At 41.6% G+C, this 14,931-nt stretch overlaps 2 protein-coding genes across 3 annotated transcripts in view; both read right to left on the bottom strand.

Annotated features, from left to right (window-relative positions):
• Nucleotides 1–12,481, bottom strand: part of LOC138975334 (uncharacterized) — a 46,571-nt gene extending 34,090 nt beyond the window's left edge. The window contains exon 1 of one of the 2 annotated variants that reach the window (XM_070347993.1): nt 12,403–12,481. The gene's annotated coding sequence lies outside the window, so the exon portion shown is untranslated. Of the gene's footprint in view, nt 1–11,850; nt 12,169–12,402 lie in introns of those variants that run through there. The other variant, XM_070347994.1, reaches the window with a different exon arrangement.
• Nucleotides 418–6,249, bottom strand: LOC138975325 (uncharacterized). The gene is made up of 4 exons (XM_070347980.1): nt 4,801–6,249; nt 2,201–2,968; nt 1,584–1,664; nt 418–1,427 (listed from the first exon to the last, which is right to left on the bottom strand). The coding sequence occupies exons 1-4, from the start codon at nt 5,570–5,572 to the stop codon at nt 583–585; spliced, it is 2,466 nt and encodes an 821-aa protein (XP_070204081.1). The 5' UTR covers nt 5,573–6,249; the 3' UTR covers nt 418–582.
• Nucleotides 12,482–14,931: the final 2,450 nt, after the last annotated feature.

Here is a 14,931-nt window from a genome sequence, read left to right as displayed (position 1 = left end):
AGTTATTTAATATGCGTTCGGCCAAAAAGAAAAATATGTCAGTTATTTAATATGCGTTCGGCCAAAAAGAAAAATATGTCTGTTTCCGGTAACCCGACCGACCCTATTTTTAAGTGCCGACCCTAAAGATTTTTTTCGCTTTTTGTACAAAAAAAACAAAAAACAAAAAATGTCACAGTAGAAACTAGAATTCAGTAGGATCCGGAATCCTACTAGTAGAGACTGGAATCTCAGTTTCTACTAGTAGATACTGGAATTCCAGTCTCAACTGGACTTTTTCAAGTTCAAACTGGAATTCCAGTATCTACTAGTAGATACCGGAATTCCACTTACAACTGGATTTTTTCCAGTTGAAAGTGGAATTCCGATATCTACTAGTAGAAACTGGAATTCCAGTTTCAACTAACAGCCAGTTCATGTTGGAATTCAGTTCAAATTGGAATTTCGCGATGGAGATGAATGTAGTTTCTTTTTTGTTTAAAATGAACAGTTGACTACTTTATTGAAAGCAAATCCATTGTTTAAAAAGACCCAACACCACAAACTGCATAGTCAAATCAATGAAAATCACATCAGACAACTTCAGGACATGTTCTTGCATTTCTTGCTGTGCGGGTGGCATTTGGTGCCACATGCAAGTTTGGCATCTTTGCACGGACACCTCTTTGTCATGCACGCGCCTGTGCACGTACAGACGGACCTGGCGACAGCTCCACGGTTTTGCCAACCAGTTGATGACCTGGAGGCTTGAATGAGGGACACTTCCTTAAGAGTCTGTGGGTTTACCACATTGAGATGTGGGAGGACCACACTGCTCATGTCCACAAGCTCCACCCCCCGAAACCAGTTTTTAACAATTCCAGTCGGGCAATACACCCGATAGACAGAATCACCGCCCCTCATCTTTGATTCCAGAATCTTGCAGGTCAAGAGCCGCACGTCAGTGTTGGTCCTGTCGGCACTGTGGATTTTCACTCCGACAGTGTGCCCGTTTTGGAATGATTGGGTCACGTCTTTTACCTTCTTTTGGTACCTCGTGTCTTGACGTCTGGCAGCCTTCAAATAGTTATTTCTGGCAACAAGTCGCTTCTCCTTGTGAGCCGTGTTCCCTTCTTCATTTTGCACTGTTGCAGTGCGTTTCCACAACACAAACTGTCCTACTTCTAATGGTTCATTCATAGGGTTGGCAATTGTAGGCACATGTGTAGGAACGAACACTTCGTCAACAGAAAACACAGCATGAGTGGTTTTAGTCACTTTCACACCATGCACAACGTCAAGATTTGTGTGCTCTGTGCCAGAACAAACGATGACGTTGTCGCTCAAAAGAAGATACTCCTTTCCTCGCTTGTGGCTGGTACAGGTAGTAGATGATGTACTTGGTGAATCCACGTTTTCTACAATGCCGAGAGAAGAACCACCAGCACCTGTGAAACAAACAAATTAAAATCGTCTACGCTGGTGTGAAAACCAAGAAAGGTGGTGTAAGGGTTAACCTGTTAACATCTTCAAACTAGTCTTTATAAATTGATAGAAAATATGGCACATTGAAAGTGTGTTGAGGGAAGTGTGAAGAAACTTACCAGTGGCATGCTGCTCAGGAGTGCTGAGAGAAGGTCCGAGAGGATCCTGAAAGTTGACTGCTTCTGAAGAACGGTCAGCACCTGTGAAACAAATAAAATGCAGTTGTATTTGCAACAGACATTTGCAGTCATTCTTCTTCTTCTCTGTTGGGAAATGTGACATGATAATGTGGCATGTATGTGTACACATTAATCACTGTGTACTAGTGTTTCGACGTTGAAGTGATACAGGAAGAAATTCTGAATAATTCATTGCAAAAACATACACTTGACCCATTTTGACAGGAAAGTTTTTTTTGAAAGTTGACTGCTTCTGAAGAACGGTCAGCACCTGTGAAACAAATGAACTGTAGTTGTATTTGCATCAAATCTGCCATTAATCCCCAGAGTCATTAACCCTTGCCAGTGCACCTCCCGTCTCCTGCATTGTCTATCATTATCAAAATTGTGTTCATCATTAGTTTGTTATGGCTGCAAAAGGGTTAATGTAATGGAATGTTACTCCTATTAATACGACTAATACAGTAATGGGCGTCAACTAGTCCAATGGTTGCATGGCCAATATCTCTAAAACACAAGATTTTTAAAACCAATTCAGATAGAAGCATACCACATACCAGCAGTTGAAGGTCCGGGAGTTGGCAAAGAATTGTTGACTGGCTGCAGAACTGTATCAAAGACCACTTCACTCCACACAGTGATTCTCTCGTCGTCCTCGCAGCTGATGTCACTCTGGCTCCCTGACTGCACAACTGCACTTCTCTGACTCACGGCTGTGTCTTCTTGACTCAGAACTACACGCCCCACATTGTCCAGCCACACTGACTGCACGACTGCACCATCATGATTCAATGACTCAACGACTGCACCTTCCTGACTCAATGACTCGACGACTGCACCTTCCTGACTCAATGACTCGACGACTGCACCTTCCTGACTCAATGACTCAACGACTGCATCTTCCTCACTCACTGACTGCACGACTGCACCTTCCTGACTCAATGACTCGACGACTGCACCTTCCTGACTCAATGACTCGACGACTGCACCTTCCTGACTCAATGACTCAATGACTGCATCTTCCTCACTCACTGACTGCACGACTGCACCTTCCTGCCTCATTGTGGGAAGCATAACAAGCAGATCATTTGGCAAATCTTCTTCACGCACAATACCCTGAGCTGCAAATTCCTCCCAAACAGCTTGGTCCGAACGTGGTTTCTGACCAAATACAAGTTCATACGGTGTTGTCCCAGTTGCACTTGAAACTGATGTGTTGATTGAGTGAACCACAGACTTTAATCCCCTGCTCCATTGTGGGCCATTGGTATCCATCCATTTGCCTAGTTTCAATTGTAGGTCTCCGTTCCCCCTCTCAATGCACCCTGCACACAGTGAAGCAATCCCAGTTGGATACTGTCACCTTAAATAGAGGCCTTTTCAAGCCTAGGCCACTGCACTATGTCTGTAGCCCATATTTCAGGTTGTAAAGCTGATTTATAAAGCTGCTAGAGCAGTTTTAATTTGAGAAGTCGAGTGTATCATTCATCGAAAGGTTCATGGTACTGTCACAGTACCATTAAAGGGGTATGAAAGACCTAAACCGGAAGTAGAATTCCTTGAACGGCAGCTGATACATTACTCTATGAACTCTCATTATCCAGAAAATTAAGCCTGAAAGCCTGGTATTCGCTGAGAAACATCGGAAAACGCAAAATCAAAATAAACAATCCTTATCCGGAAGTGGTAAAAAAACAACGTTTTATTATCAAAAGGGAAGTGTGGCTTCGCGTCGGACATTGAGTTGGAATCTTCCAGGCTTCTCCCATCACATGGGATGATAAGATTCAGCCTTTAGGACCACTTCCGGATAATAATTGTTTAATTTGATTTTGAGTTTTCCGATGTTTCTGAAGTAATACTGGACTTACAGGCTTGAAACTTTGGATAATGAGAGTTGATAAGGTAATGTATCAGCTGCCGTTCAAAGATTTCTACTTCCGGTTTAGGTCTTTCATACCCCTTTAAGTGCCATGACCATTTCGACCATTTGGTATCAATTGAACCGTTATGGTGTGTAGTTTTTGAAAAGTGATGTAGTTGCAGCACTTTAGTACAACATGCCAAATGAACCCCTTGTTGCCCCAAAACGTCAAAATTTTGAAAAGTTCACTCATTCCCCTAATTTTTAAAAATGGCACTGTGTATTTCACTTTAAATGCAGTTAGACAGGCTTAGGAGATCAAACAGACCCAAATCGGTAACGTTGGATAACATATCGTTAATTTTGAAGAAAAAATAAGTTGGAAAAATGAAAAATGGCATTTTTTCCATATTTCACAGACAAGAGGTTAATTTGGACTTTTATGTAAAATTGAGGCACACCAAAATCACTTTTCAAATTTTACACCCCCAGACGGTTAAAATAACATCTATTTATCCATGTTAATCCATAGTTTGACTGATGTGATGAGAACGTTTTACCAAATATTGCTCAAATTCCATAATTTTTTTTAATACTTTTGATATATTCCCAGTCTTAATAACGCAATCCCTTCTCAAAATGCCTTAAAATACATCTGTAAAGGTCAAGGAAGTCAAACAGATTCATAATATGTTTTTAAATTAAAATTCAAAGTGCCGTTTTCCAAAACTAGGGGAATGAGTGAAAACTTCAAAGTTTCCTGGTTTTGGTAACAAGGGGTTAATCTAGCATGTTGTACTAAAGTGCTGCAACTGCGACATTAGTTTTCAAAACCTGGACATCATAGCGGTTCAGTTCATACCCATTTTAGCTTGTTATACCGCCAGTAAAAAAAAAAATCACAATCACAATCACCACTATGGAAATTTTAGATTAGACCTATTGCGTTAAATTTCGGTTTCATATTCCATGTTACCACAGGTAGGTCTGCCTCATTAACCCTTTCACTGCCGGGGTGTTTCAATTCAATGTCAGTAAAATGTGAAAAATGATCCGATTACGAAAAAAGCTGAATGTTTATCTTTTGACAGATGCAACAGACAAAACATGTTACCACCGGTAGGTCTGCCTCATTAACCCTTTCACTGCCGGGGTGTTTCAATGCATGGTCACTCTTCGACAAGAATGTTTTCTCTAACTGGCTAGAGTGCAGGACGGGTATACCCGTCTTGTAGGCACTGTAAGGGTTAATTTTCATTTCTGAAAAAAATACAAATAAAAACGAACACTTACCCTGACTTTCAGGATGTCTTGGGCGTCCATGGATGATCACTGTTCCAGGCCACAGATCACACACTTCACGTATCACGTTCGCCGTGAATTCTCTGCCATTGTCACTCTGCAGGAGGCGTGGTGGTCCAAAGGTGCAGAATTGGTCGAACAGATGACCTGCTACCTCTGCTGCAGTCTTGGATTCCAAGGGATAGGCCCAAGAAAACTTCGAAAAACAGTCCCTTGCATGCAGGATCCATTTAAAGTCCCTGTCAGGCCTGCTGCGGAAGTCAATGAGGTCGATTTGGACTCTGAGTAGAAAAGACAGATTGATCATTGCCTTTCCAGATGGAAGTGATTTCACCACCTGGCGCTGCCTGCAGCTGGGACAGGTCTTCAGGAACACACTGACTGCTGAGTGGTGGACTCCTGCGTAGTTTGCTTTGATTTCCGCCCACGTTTTATCCCTTCCCCCATGGCCAACATGAACGTGACATCGCGCAATTGTCGCAAACAATTCCTCTCTGGTCACAACCGGGCAGTTGGTTTTCTGGCAACATAGCATTGTCCTTGCCCCCACAACTTGTAATTTATAATGCTTTGCACACCTGTACTTGAATTTGGCACCTTCTGGACATTGCTGGCCCTTGTTCAGTTGCAGAGCTTTCACTATTTTTGTGTACTTCTCTTGGGCAATGCAGAAACATTCTCGTTTGCTGTCATCAAGACTCCGTATGTGTGCTTCTAAAAGAGAATAAAACAGAGTTTTCTGATCCTCTGACTCGGACTCCATCTTCAATCTTGACTGCTGTCTGTCACTGACACTTCACTCTGATCAACTGATCAAGACTCACTGTGAATAGAAGGGCCTCGGTTGTTCCATATTACTCTGGCTGGAGAACATTGGTCACTTTATTTGCAACAACAACTCAGATTCACGTGAAGAAGTCATTGTCACATCTAAGCTTTGTTTTCAAGTTGAACCCTCTCTGTGGATATGATCCCAGTTTCTTTTTCAGTTTTCAAATAATTCCAATTTCCATATTACTCTGGCTGGAGAACATTGGTCACTTTATTTGCAACAACAACTCAGATTCACGTGAAGAAGTCATTGTCACATCTAAGCTTTGTTTTCAAGTTGAACCCTCTCTGTGGATATGATCCCAGTTTCTTTTTCAGTTTTCAAATAATTCCAATTTAAACTGAATTCCAACATGAACTGGCTGTTAGTTGAAACTGGAATTCCAGTTTCTACTAGTAGATATCGGAATTCCACTTTCAACTGGAAAAAATCCAGTTGTAAGTGGAATTCCGGTATCTACTAGTAGATACTGGAATTCCAGTTTGAACTTGAAAAAGTCCAGTTGAGACTGGAATTCCAGTATCTACTAGTAGAAACTGAGATTCCAGTCTCTACTAGTAGGATTCCGGATCCTACTGAATTCTAGTTTCCCCTGTGACATATATATACAATCTCTGCATGTTTTCAACAGCTTCATAATATAATCCATAGAGAGGCATAGTTCAAATGTTCACTTTACTGTCACAATTTTAGAAGTAAAATTTAAAAAGTCGTGTAAAAGCATGTACATGTACATTCTGATCAATCTCCGATCAATCTCCGATTTCATGGTGTCCACCAGTTCTGGTGGGTCCCTGGGTGCATGTACTACCCTGGCCAAGTTTCCTCTCAAGACATCAAAGAGACCGCCCCATAGGTTAAACTCCCCATAGGTTAAACTCGGTCACTGACCCGGTTGCAGGAAGTGTTTCCTCTCATATGAAAGGGGAACCACCTCTCATAGCTAAAACTGGGTCAATGACCCCTGGGAAGAAGGTCCGTGTCTATAAACAAGGCCACCCAGCCATGCGTTGCTCAGAATCACAATAGCCCGCTCAGAGAAAAGTCGCTCTGGATTGGTCTATGCAACGAGGCAAATCGCTTCACGATGGCGACGAAGAAAGCACGATTGCAGCGAGATATGAAAAAAGTTGTACTTCTTAAACTAGTAGACGATTCCGTCAGTGAAATCGTCAAAGAGAACGTAGTCATGATGGAAACTTTAGCTGGGGTAGTCCCTGAACCTTGAAAAGCGGTGGATTCCTCGGATTACGTAAAAAAACCATGCCGAGAAGATCGCAACACGCTACACGGCATCGCAGAGTAAACACCGCCGCCATCTTGGATTACGCGGCGCGCGGTGGGCGAGCATATATACCAAAGCCGCTCGCCGAGTGCTTCGCGAGCGCTTCTAAACTCACTATTGGTGATTTTGCGTAATGGTCAACTTGCCCATTACGCGTAATCGGCTGCCGAATTCGCGAATTAGGCAAGTTTTAGAGGCCTTTACGCGATTTCGGCAAAACGCTGCCGATTTCACGTATTGGGCAGCGTTTTGCCGATTACGCGAAATGGGCAAAATGTTGCCTATTACGCGGAATCGGCAATTACGTGAATTCGGCACGACATATATATGAAGTCAAGTATACTTTATTTAGTTTCAATATATCTAGGTCAAAAACATGTGCTAAATAATTTTAAGTAAACTAAGGAAGCGTTTAAAAAAAAAATAAACACGTAAAAAGACGTTAAAGGCATATGTACGCGCTCCCGTGTTTACAAAGTGTAGTTTGCCCATAATCGATGTCAAACGCACCATAAGACCATATAATGACGATATGTCACCATGCGCGGACCATAATACATGCATTACAGCTTGTTCTAGCCTCTGAAAAAGTGAGGATGTCAACAAAGCCGCGGTGTTAGCTCCCTTGCATCAACGTTACATGTGTTGCCAAATCTATAAATAGGACGATCCAGATCAAAATGAAAATTAACATATCTCAACATTGAAGGGGTCCTAGACCACAATATTTTGCAGGGAACTTAATTTAGCATGTCTCCAGCTAAATTAATTGTGGTTCCTCATCATAGTATATTAACAAAACCTGCAACCCTGGGGCCCCCCCCTCCCAAAAAAGGACAGGAAAATATCTTGTATAGTTTACTTCAATATGTAAACTAGAGGTTACATGCCGAGTCTCAGTGATTATTAAAAATAATGGTCGAAGTTAGCGGATCATGAAAAATGCGAGCTTCAGCGAGCTTTTTCATGAGCGCGAACTGAGATTCATGTGTTCAAGCCTGTAGTTGTTAATTTAAATGTGGTATGTTTGTATTGTTTGCTCCAGAGATGTATACTTCATACATTAGCCCGTTCGGAACTTTTCAGTGAAGCTCGCATTTTTCATGAGCGCGAACTGAGATTCATGTGTTCAAGCCTGTAGTTGTTAATTTTAAATGTGGTATGTTTGTATTGTTTGCTCCAGAGATGTATACTTCATACATTAGCGCGTTCGGAACTTTTCAGTCGCAAAAGTAGTACCGACACAGAACAGCTTCTCAACCCATTGCGCTATCGAGGATTTAGGCTGTTGCTGGCTCGTTATTTGTTTGGTTGCTGGGTGTTTATCGAAAAATAACTAGCCCTACAAGTTTACAGAGGTGAAGAAGCAGAGGGGGGAATAATGTTTGCTACAGAAGCTGCTTGACACTCAATTTATTCTTGTCATACAGTATTTGTCCACAAACAAACTGTTAAAACGTTGAAACCATGATGCATGCAGAAAAGCAGTACAAAGTAATTCACTCAGCACAGGGCTCCCCACGGCCGCTCCTCGTAGTGCGTCCCGGGACCCCCACTGCAGAATTTTAGAGGGTCCATGGACCCCCAATGCAGAATTTTAGAGGGTCCATGGACCCCCAATGCAGAATTTTAGAGGGTCCATGGACCCCCAATGCAGAGTTTTAGAGGGTCCATGGACCCCCAATGCAGAATTTTAGAGGGTCCATGGACCCCCAATGCAGAATTTTAGAGGGTCCATGGACCCCCAATGCAGAATTTTAGAGGGTCCATGGACCCCCACTGCAGAATTTTAGATGGTCCATGGACCCCCACTGCAGAATTTTAGAGGGTCCAATTGACCCCCAATGCAGAATTTTAGAGGGTCCATGGATCCCCACTGCAGAATTTTAGAGGGTACATGGACCCCCAATGCAGAATTTTAGAGGGTCCATGGACCCCCAATGCAGAATTTTAGAGGGTCCATGGACCCCCACTGCAGAATTTTAGAGGGTCCTAATTTAGCATGCGTAAACCACACACCAGTTCTCCGGGGTTTGAGCCATCGGGGCCCCGTCTGACCCACTTTTTCATACAGTGTAGAGTTGTTTTAAGTACATAACCTTGCCGGGCACAGCTACTTTTGCATGGCTTTCAACCTTCTTTCCTTCGCGCATGAAATTGACATTGGTGTTTGCACGAGACATATAGTCTGAAAACCGTTACGTACCTCAGGTACGCAACAGTGATTGCAATCTGAAATTGGTATCTACGGTACGCATGATAAAGGAAATTTAGTGCGTCCCGGGACCCCCTCCATAGATTTCTAGTACATGTTTTCAGCTTCTAGTGTGTATAGGACGCAGGGACGCGTGCTATGGGGAGCCCTGTCAGCAATTAAAGTTACAAATGTATTGAACATAGTTTCAAGTTTAACTTCTTGCAAATTAAAAAAAAAGCTCAGGTCCATCAATAAATTAGCGAATAAATAATTACACACTGATAGGCTTCGATTTGAAACTTCAAGGTGATGAGGCCAACAACAAAAAAAGTCTGTTTACGGTATCCCGACCGACCCTATTTTTTCGCGCGACCCTAGACTTTTTTTTGGCATTTGGGAAAAAAAAAAATAAATAAATTCTTTGTTTTTTGGCAAAATAACTTAACCACTTGCCTGCCTTAGGACGGGTATACCCGTCATGCGCTTGTGCGGCCGCAGCGCCTTAAGACGGGTTAACTCGTCTTCTCCGTTCCGGGATTTTCCAGAAATGCTATGTCACTGCTGACACACAAATAGCAGCCAATGGCTTGGTAGGATACCTCATTCTCATGAATAAACATAAATGGTGACGCGGTTTTGCGTCTGAAGGCTATTTTTGGCCTTGGCGACAGGGTAGGGGAGAGAAATCTCGACTCGTCAAAATGGCTAACGCGTGACAGTCGACCGGGCCCTAGTAGGGAAAAACAAAGCCGGACTGACGCTACAGGCGGTGCAAATGATTATGGATACTGACAGGGGAAGGGGGAGATCTTCTTTCGGACGATTCGTTGGAAACAGGTAGATGATAGTGATTATAATCCTTTCTTGGAGCAAGCAAAACAGCCACCTGTGTTTGATCCACAGGCACCGGAAGATGCGCCGGACTGATTTTTCAAAAGTTCATATTTAAACATCATTATAAGCCAAACTAATTATTATTTCCATGATTAGACACTAAAAACAGATTCTTGGTTCAATTTCCCTTAACAATAACATAGGTTTTACTTACCTACCTACTGCCAGTTTGGAGCTAGAATTTTTTGTGAATTATTACACCCCGAACTCCAATATTCCCTGGCAGTCAGGAATGCACATACGCAAGTTTTGATTGGCAGCGAAAGGGTTAAAAATATAATTTTTTGGGAAACATTTTTTTTTAAATAAAAAATAAAAAATCCCGACCTACCGACCCTATTTATTTTGCCTATGTTACCGTAAACAGACTTTTTTTTTTTTGCCTGATCATAATTTTGGCCTTAAATGGTTGCAATCGCATGAAAGCAGAACCAAGTTTGGTAACACCGACATCTATACTATAGGCTTCCATTTGAAACTTCTCGGTTATCATGGTCGATTGACGTCCATTCAAAGCCTAATTGAAGCCCAGTTGCTTTGCTCCATCAGGCTTCAATGAGGCTTTTGGTCAGTCATCAATTGCAACCATGATAAGCTCTAAATCAGTCATCTGACCAATCACAGAATCTGTCACATTCTAAACCCATATTCCTGATTTAATTACAAATGAACCTTGATTCACAACCAATGAAATGAGGTACAAGCACGTCTAATTAATGACAAACTCAACAAACAAAGATTGATGATACTGTACGTATTCAAAAATGAAATTGGACCTTGAATTTGGTGTCATAAAATTTAAGCTGCACTAAAATGCACAAACAATAAGCATGGATTAAGTTTGCAACAAAGCGTGCATTTATATATATATATGTGATAAATTTCCAACCTTTGTATAATTAAATTAACCTATTTTGCATTCCACCATAATAATGAGCGATGTTGAACTTTAGTGCGTTAAATTCATAGCTCAGAATTCAGAGGCATTTAAAGCCTTCAAATTTGCAGAACCTGCATTTGTAAGCAGAACAAGTCGATCATTTTAGATCCCTTTGGAGTCATGGAATGAACTGTACAAATGCTCGGAATGCATTTCGTTTTTATGCATCAAAGAAGGAATTATCGTAAGCGGCAACAGGGGAGGCAACTCCCGTTGCCCTAGTGATGTCCCTTAGATGACAACGTAGCTATTCTCCAGTCACTTTCGTTTATCAAACAACCAAATTAATTAATTATGTTTAAGTTTGGAGCTCAATCCGTCAATTAATTTCACGTCAAAATTAATGTTCTTTGGCTGCCCCGTGACAGTGTATTAAAAATAAGTAAAGAATGCCGCTGGATTCTGAGCTATGAATTTAACACATTAAAATTTAAAGTTCAAGATTACCTAATGAGATCAATCCCTCTACAGTTCACTTGTTTCACAGTATCTGTGTCAAGACAGTGATAAGGCCAACAAAAAAAAATAGTCTGTTTACGGTAACCCGACCGACCCTATTTTTTTTCGCGCGACCCTAGACTTTTTTTTGGCATTTGGGAAAAAAAAATAAATAAAAAAATGTGGGTTTTTTGCAAAATAACGTAAAAATATGGTTTTTTGGGGAAAAAAAAAAATAAAAAAAATCCCGACCTACCGACCCTATTTTTTTGGCCTATGTTACCGTAAACAGACCTATTTTTTTTTTGGCCTAACAGATCAATAATGTATGTAAACTAAAGTATAGATAATTTGAAAACTGACAGAGAGAGATATAGAGTCATCCAGAGAGACTAGAAAGAGAGAGAGAGAGAGAGAGAGAGAGAGAGAGAGAGAGAGAGATCGAGTCAGACTACCTTTTTCGCTTGACCAGAATGAAATTATCCGAAGGATTGTGCAGTCCCATTTTTGAGAAGGTCAGTCACACTCACTCATCGCCACCACAAATAAGAGGCAACACACACACACAAATAGAACACAACACCCGCTGCACTGCCACCGACCACTCAACACACACACAGCGACACGACCGAAATAATAGAGGCCTTTTTCATGGCACGTACGGCCACTGACTGACTGAGACTATTGACCCGAGGCACTAAGCGTAATTTCCCTCGCGCCGGCTGATAGTGCGCATCGTAACAGCAACAGGGGCACTGAACGGTTCAATAGGGTACCGGTTCAATAGGCCAAAGCACGAGCGGCCATTCACCCCACCAGGGCAGAAGTCGTCTGCAACGCGAAGCGCTACAGGCTTCACGTTGACATCGTTACGTTTCGACAACAAGCGAGAAACTGGCCCGGTCGATACAAAACCATTTTGCTGGGGCTTTCGCGAGCGAAGACCATAACTCAAACAAACAGGTGTTTGGTTGTCTTCAGACAGAAAATGTGTGAAATCGACATACCTGCGTGAAGGGTAAATAGCCCGGAGCTGCTTGAAAAGCGGTGCATTTTTTTCTCTCTCTCCTGCTGACGGCCCCTTCAAGGGACGTAATTTCCTTACATACGTAAGCTTTGGCATAGTGAGCCAAATGATGATGGTAACCGATTGGGAATAATGGACTATAGTTTCGTTTTGAAGCACTTTTGGCACTCTTTTTTACATTGATGTTCAGTGTGTGCATTTTTTTGCTGTTATGTTTTGTTTATGCTGATTTAAAAGGGGAGGACAGTTTACAGCTGTCAGGCATCTCTCTTTCAAGAGCCGGGGGGGTGGGGTGGGGGTGGGGGAGGTTTCTTGGTCCTTCTCCTCAAAGTTTTGTGGAATTTTGATATTTTGGTAATGGTGTTTTGCGACAAAAATTCACTTCTTGTTTTCTCCCTCGAGCCTCGTCTACAACTTAATGATCAATTAGTTTTCTCTATTTGAAAAAAACAACAACAGCTTTACTTGCTGCCGTTAAAGGCACGGTAATTAAGCCTCCCGTAAACCATCACAGAGCTCCCCGAGCGTCTACATACAGTACAAGCATACTTCCATTTGAACGCTCACCAAACGGGAACATCCTGGCTGCTTTCTGTCGAGCGTGAGAAATTTTCAAAGAATTTATTTTCGTGGACTTAGTTCAACAACAATGGCGCCTCGTTTTGGTGCTGGACGGCTGTTATGAATATTCCCGGACAGTAAGCCTCCCGTAAACCATCACAGATACTGTCAGGCTTTTACACACAGTACAAACACCCTTCCATTTGAACGCTCACCAAACAGGAACATCCTAGGTGCCCTACGTAAAGAGCGAGCAATTTTTAAAGAATTAATTTTGCAGATTGTCTCGAACATTTGTTGGACCCATCCTGAACTCATGTCAAAAATGAGTTACTTCCCTTCGGGTCTCCTTCTATCGATGTAAACTGGCGATAGCCGTGGATCGATGATTATCAGAATGTTTTTGGACCGTGGTGCGTTTTTGCGCTAGACCTAACTTTTAAAATCTAAATAATAAATTGACAGCTTGTTACACAAACATTCTTTGATCATAAAGAATTCTTTTTTCATCAAGACAAGATCAGTACAATTCGAAGTTGTGAAAGTTTGAAAAAAGAAAAGCCCAGAAGCAGGGTCACGCAAGGGTCGTAGCAGACGACGGTTTATCAGTGCATATCGCCGTTCCTCTCAACAGTCAAAAGCCATCGCTAGAGTACTTGTGAACCACAGCCGTTTGTTTCGTGCATAAAAACGTGCTATTGTAAATAAGCTCACATCGAGTCGCATTCAAATAACTTACTGACGACTACATTGTGAAAAAGGAAAACTCGATCACGCGGGTTCACGATGGCTCAGGGGTAAGATAAACCACGCACAAATAAATTCTTTGAAAATTGTTCGCTCTTTACGGAGGGCACCTAGGATGTTCTCAATCGGTGAGTGTTTAAATGAAAGGCTGTTTGTACTGTGTGTAAAAGCCTGACCGTATCTGTGATGGTTTACGGGAGGCTTACTGTGCCTTTAATGAATTGAATGAATTATTTATAGCAAGAGAGTGAAATTACTCTAATTATATATACATTTCAAAATAGGTTTTCAGGCACATATATATAAATACATCATTTTAAAAATCAGGAATCAAGTTAACCAAAAATGGGTTTTTTTCTTTTTTTGTGTGAAAATACACAAAAAGAAATTGTTAACATTTGTTGTAATTTTATCAAGTTAAAATTTCTGCTTTTGTTGCTGCATTGCTTTTAGTTCCACCGATTGCTGTGGGGGGGGGGGGGGGGGGGGGGGGGGACTTTTTGTGTGGGACAGTTTTCTCCTTAAAGGTCCCGGTCTACATTTTTATACAGAAATCGGCATTTTACCTTTGAAATACTGAGTCTATTCCCTACAAATATCAAAAATACCCCCCTCTTCGATCAGGAAGGACGAAGCCAGGGTAGCCGATTGAAAATTCATTTAGTAATTCTGCGTAGTAGGATATCCTTATTTTGGCAAATGCCGAGGGCAAAACTCCTCTCGAATACCATGCATTCATTGCGTTTTAAAAAAATCATGGAGAGCGCTCCAATACCCAATGTCAAACTGTTGCTGTGATTGTGTGGGTGTGGCTGTCAGCATAGTGACATGAATTTGATTGGTTGATATTTATAGTCAAAGCACATGCTCTCTGCACATGGAAATCAAAACATTGGAAGTGTTACTAACACTTCTCAAAAATAAAAACTTTTTTTACATATACATGTATTTTATTCTATACATTTTTTCCCCATAGTTCATTCATCATCTAACATAACTTTTTGGCGAAATCTAATCATAAGTTTATTGAGAAAAAAAAGCAAAAATGTAGACGACCACCTTTAAATGTCTTTGGGGCACTAATTAATGGTGATCAGGCTTTCCCTAAAAGCCGATGTTATTGAACATAGAAAAGGTCATTCTGAAAAACCGTTTAACTTCAAGGAACTCCTTGATTGATTCAATCTTGCACACGTACACC

This window comes from Littorina saxatilis, linkage group LG9 (genome assembly GCF_037325665.1).
Source record: "Littorina saxatilis isolate snail1 linkage group LG9, US_GU_Lsax_2.0, whole genome shotgun sequence".
Lineage (NCBI taxonomy): Eukaryota > Metazoa > Mollusca > Gastropoda > Littorinimorpha > Littorinidae > Littorina > Littorina saxatilis.
The sequence above is the reverse complement of the archived record's forward strand: the minus strand, read 5'-3'. Positions and strand labels throughout refer to the sequence as shown.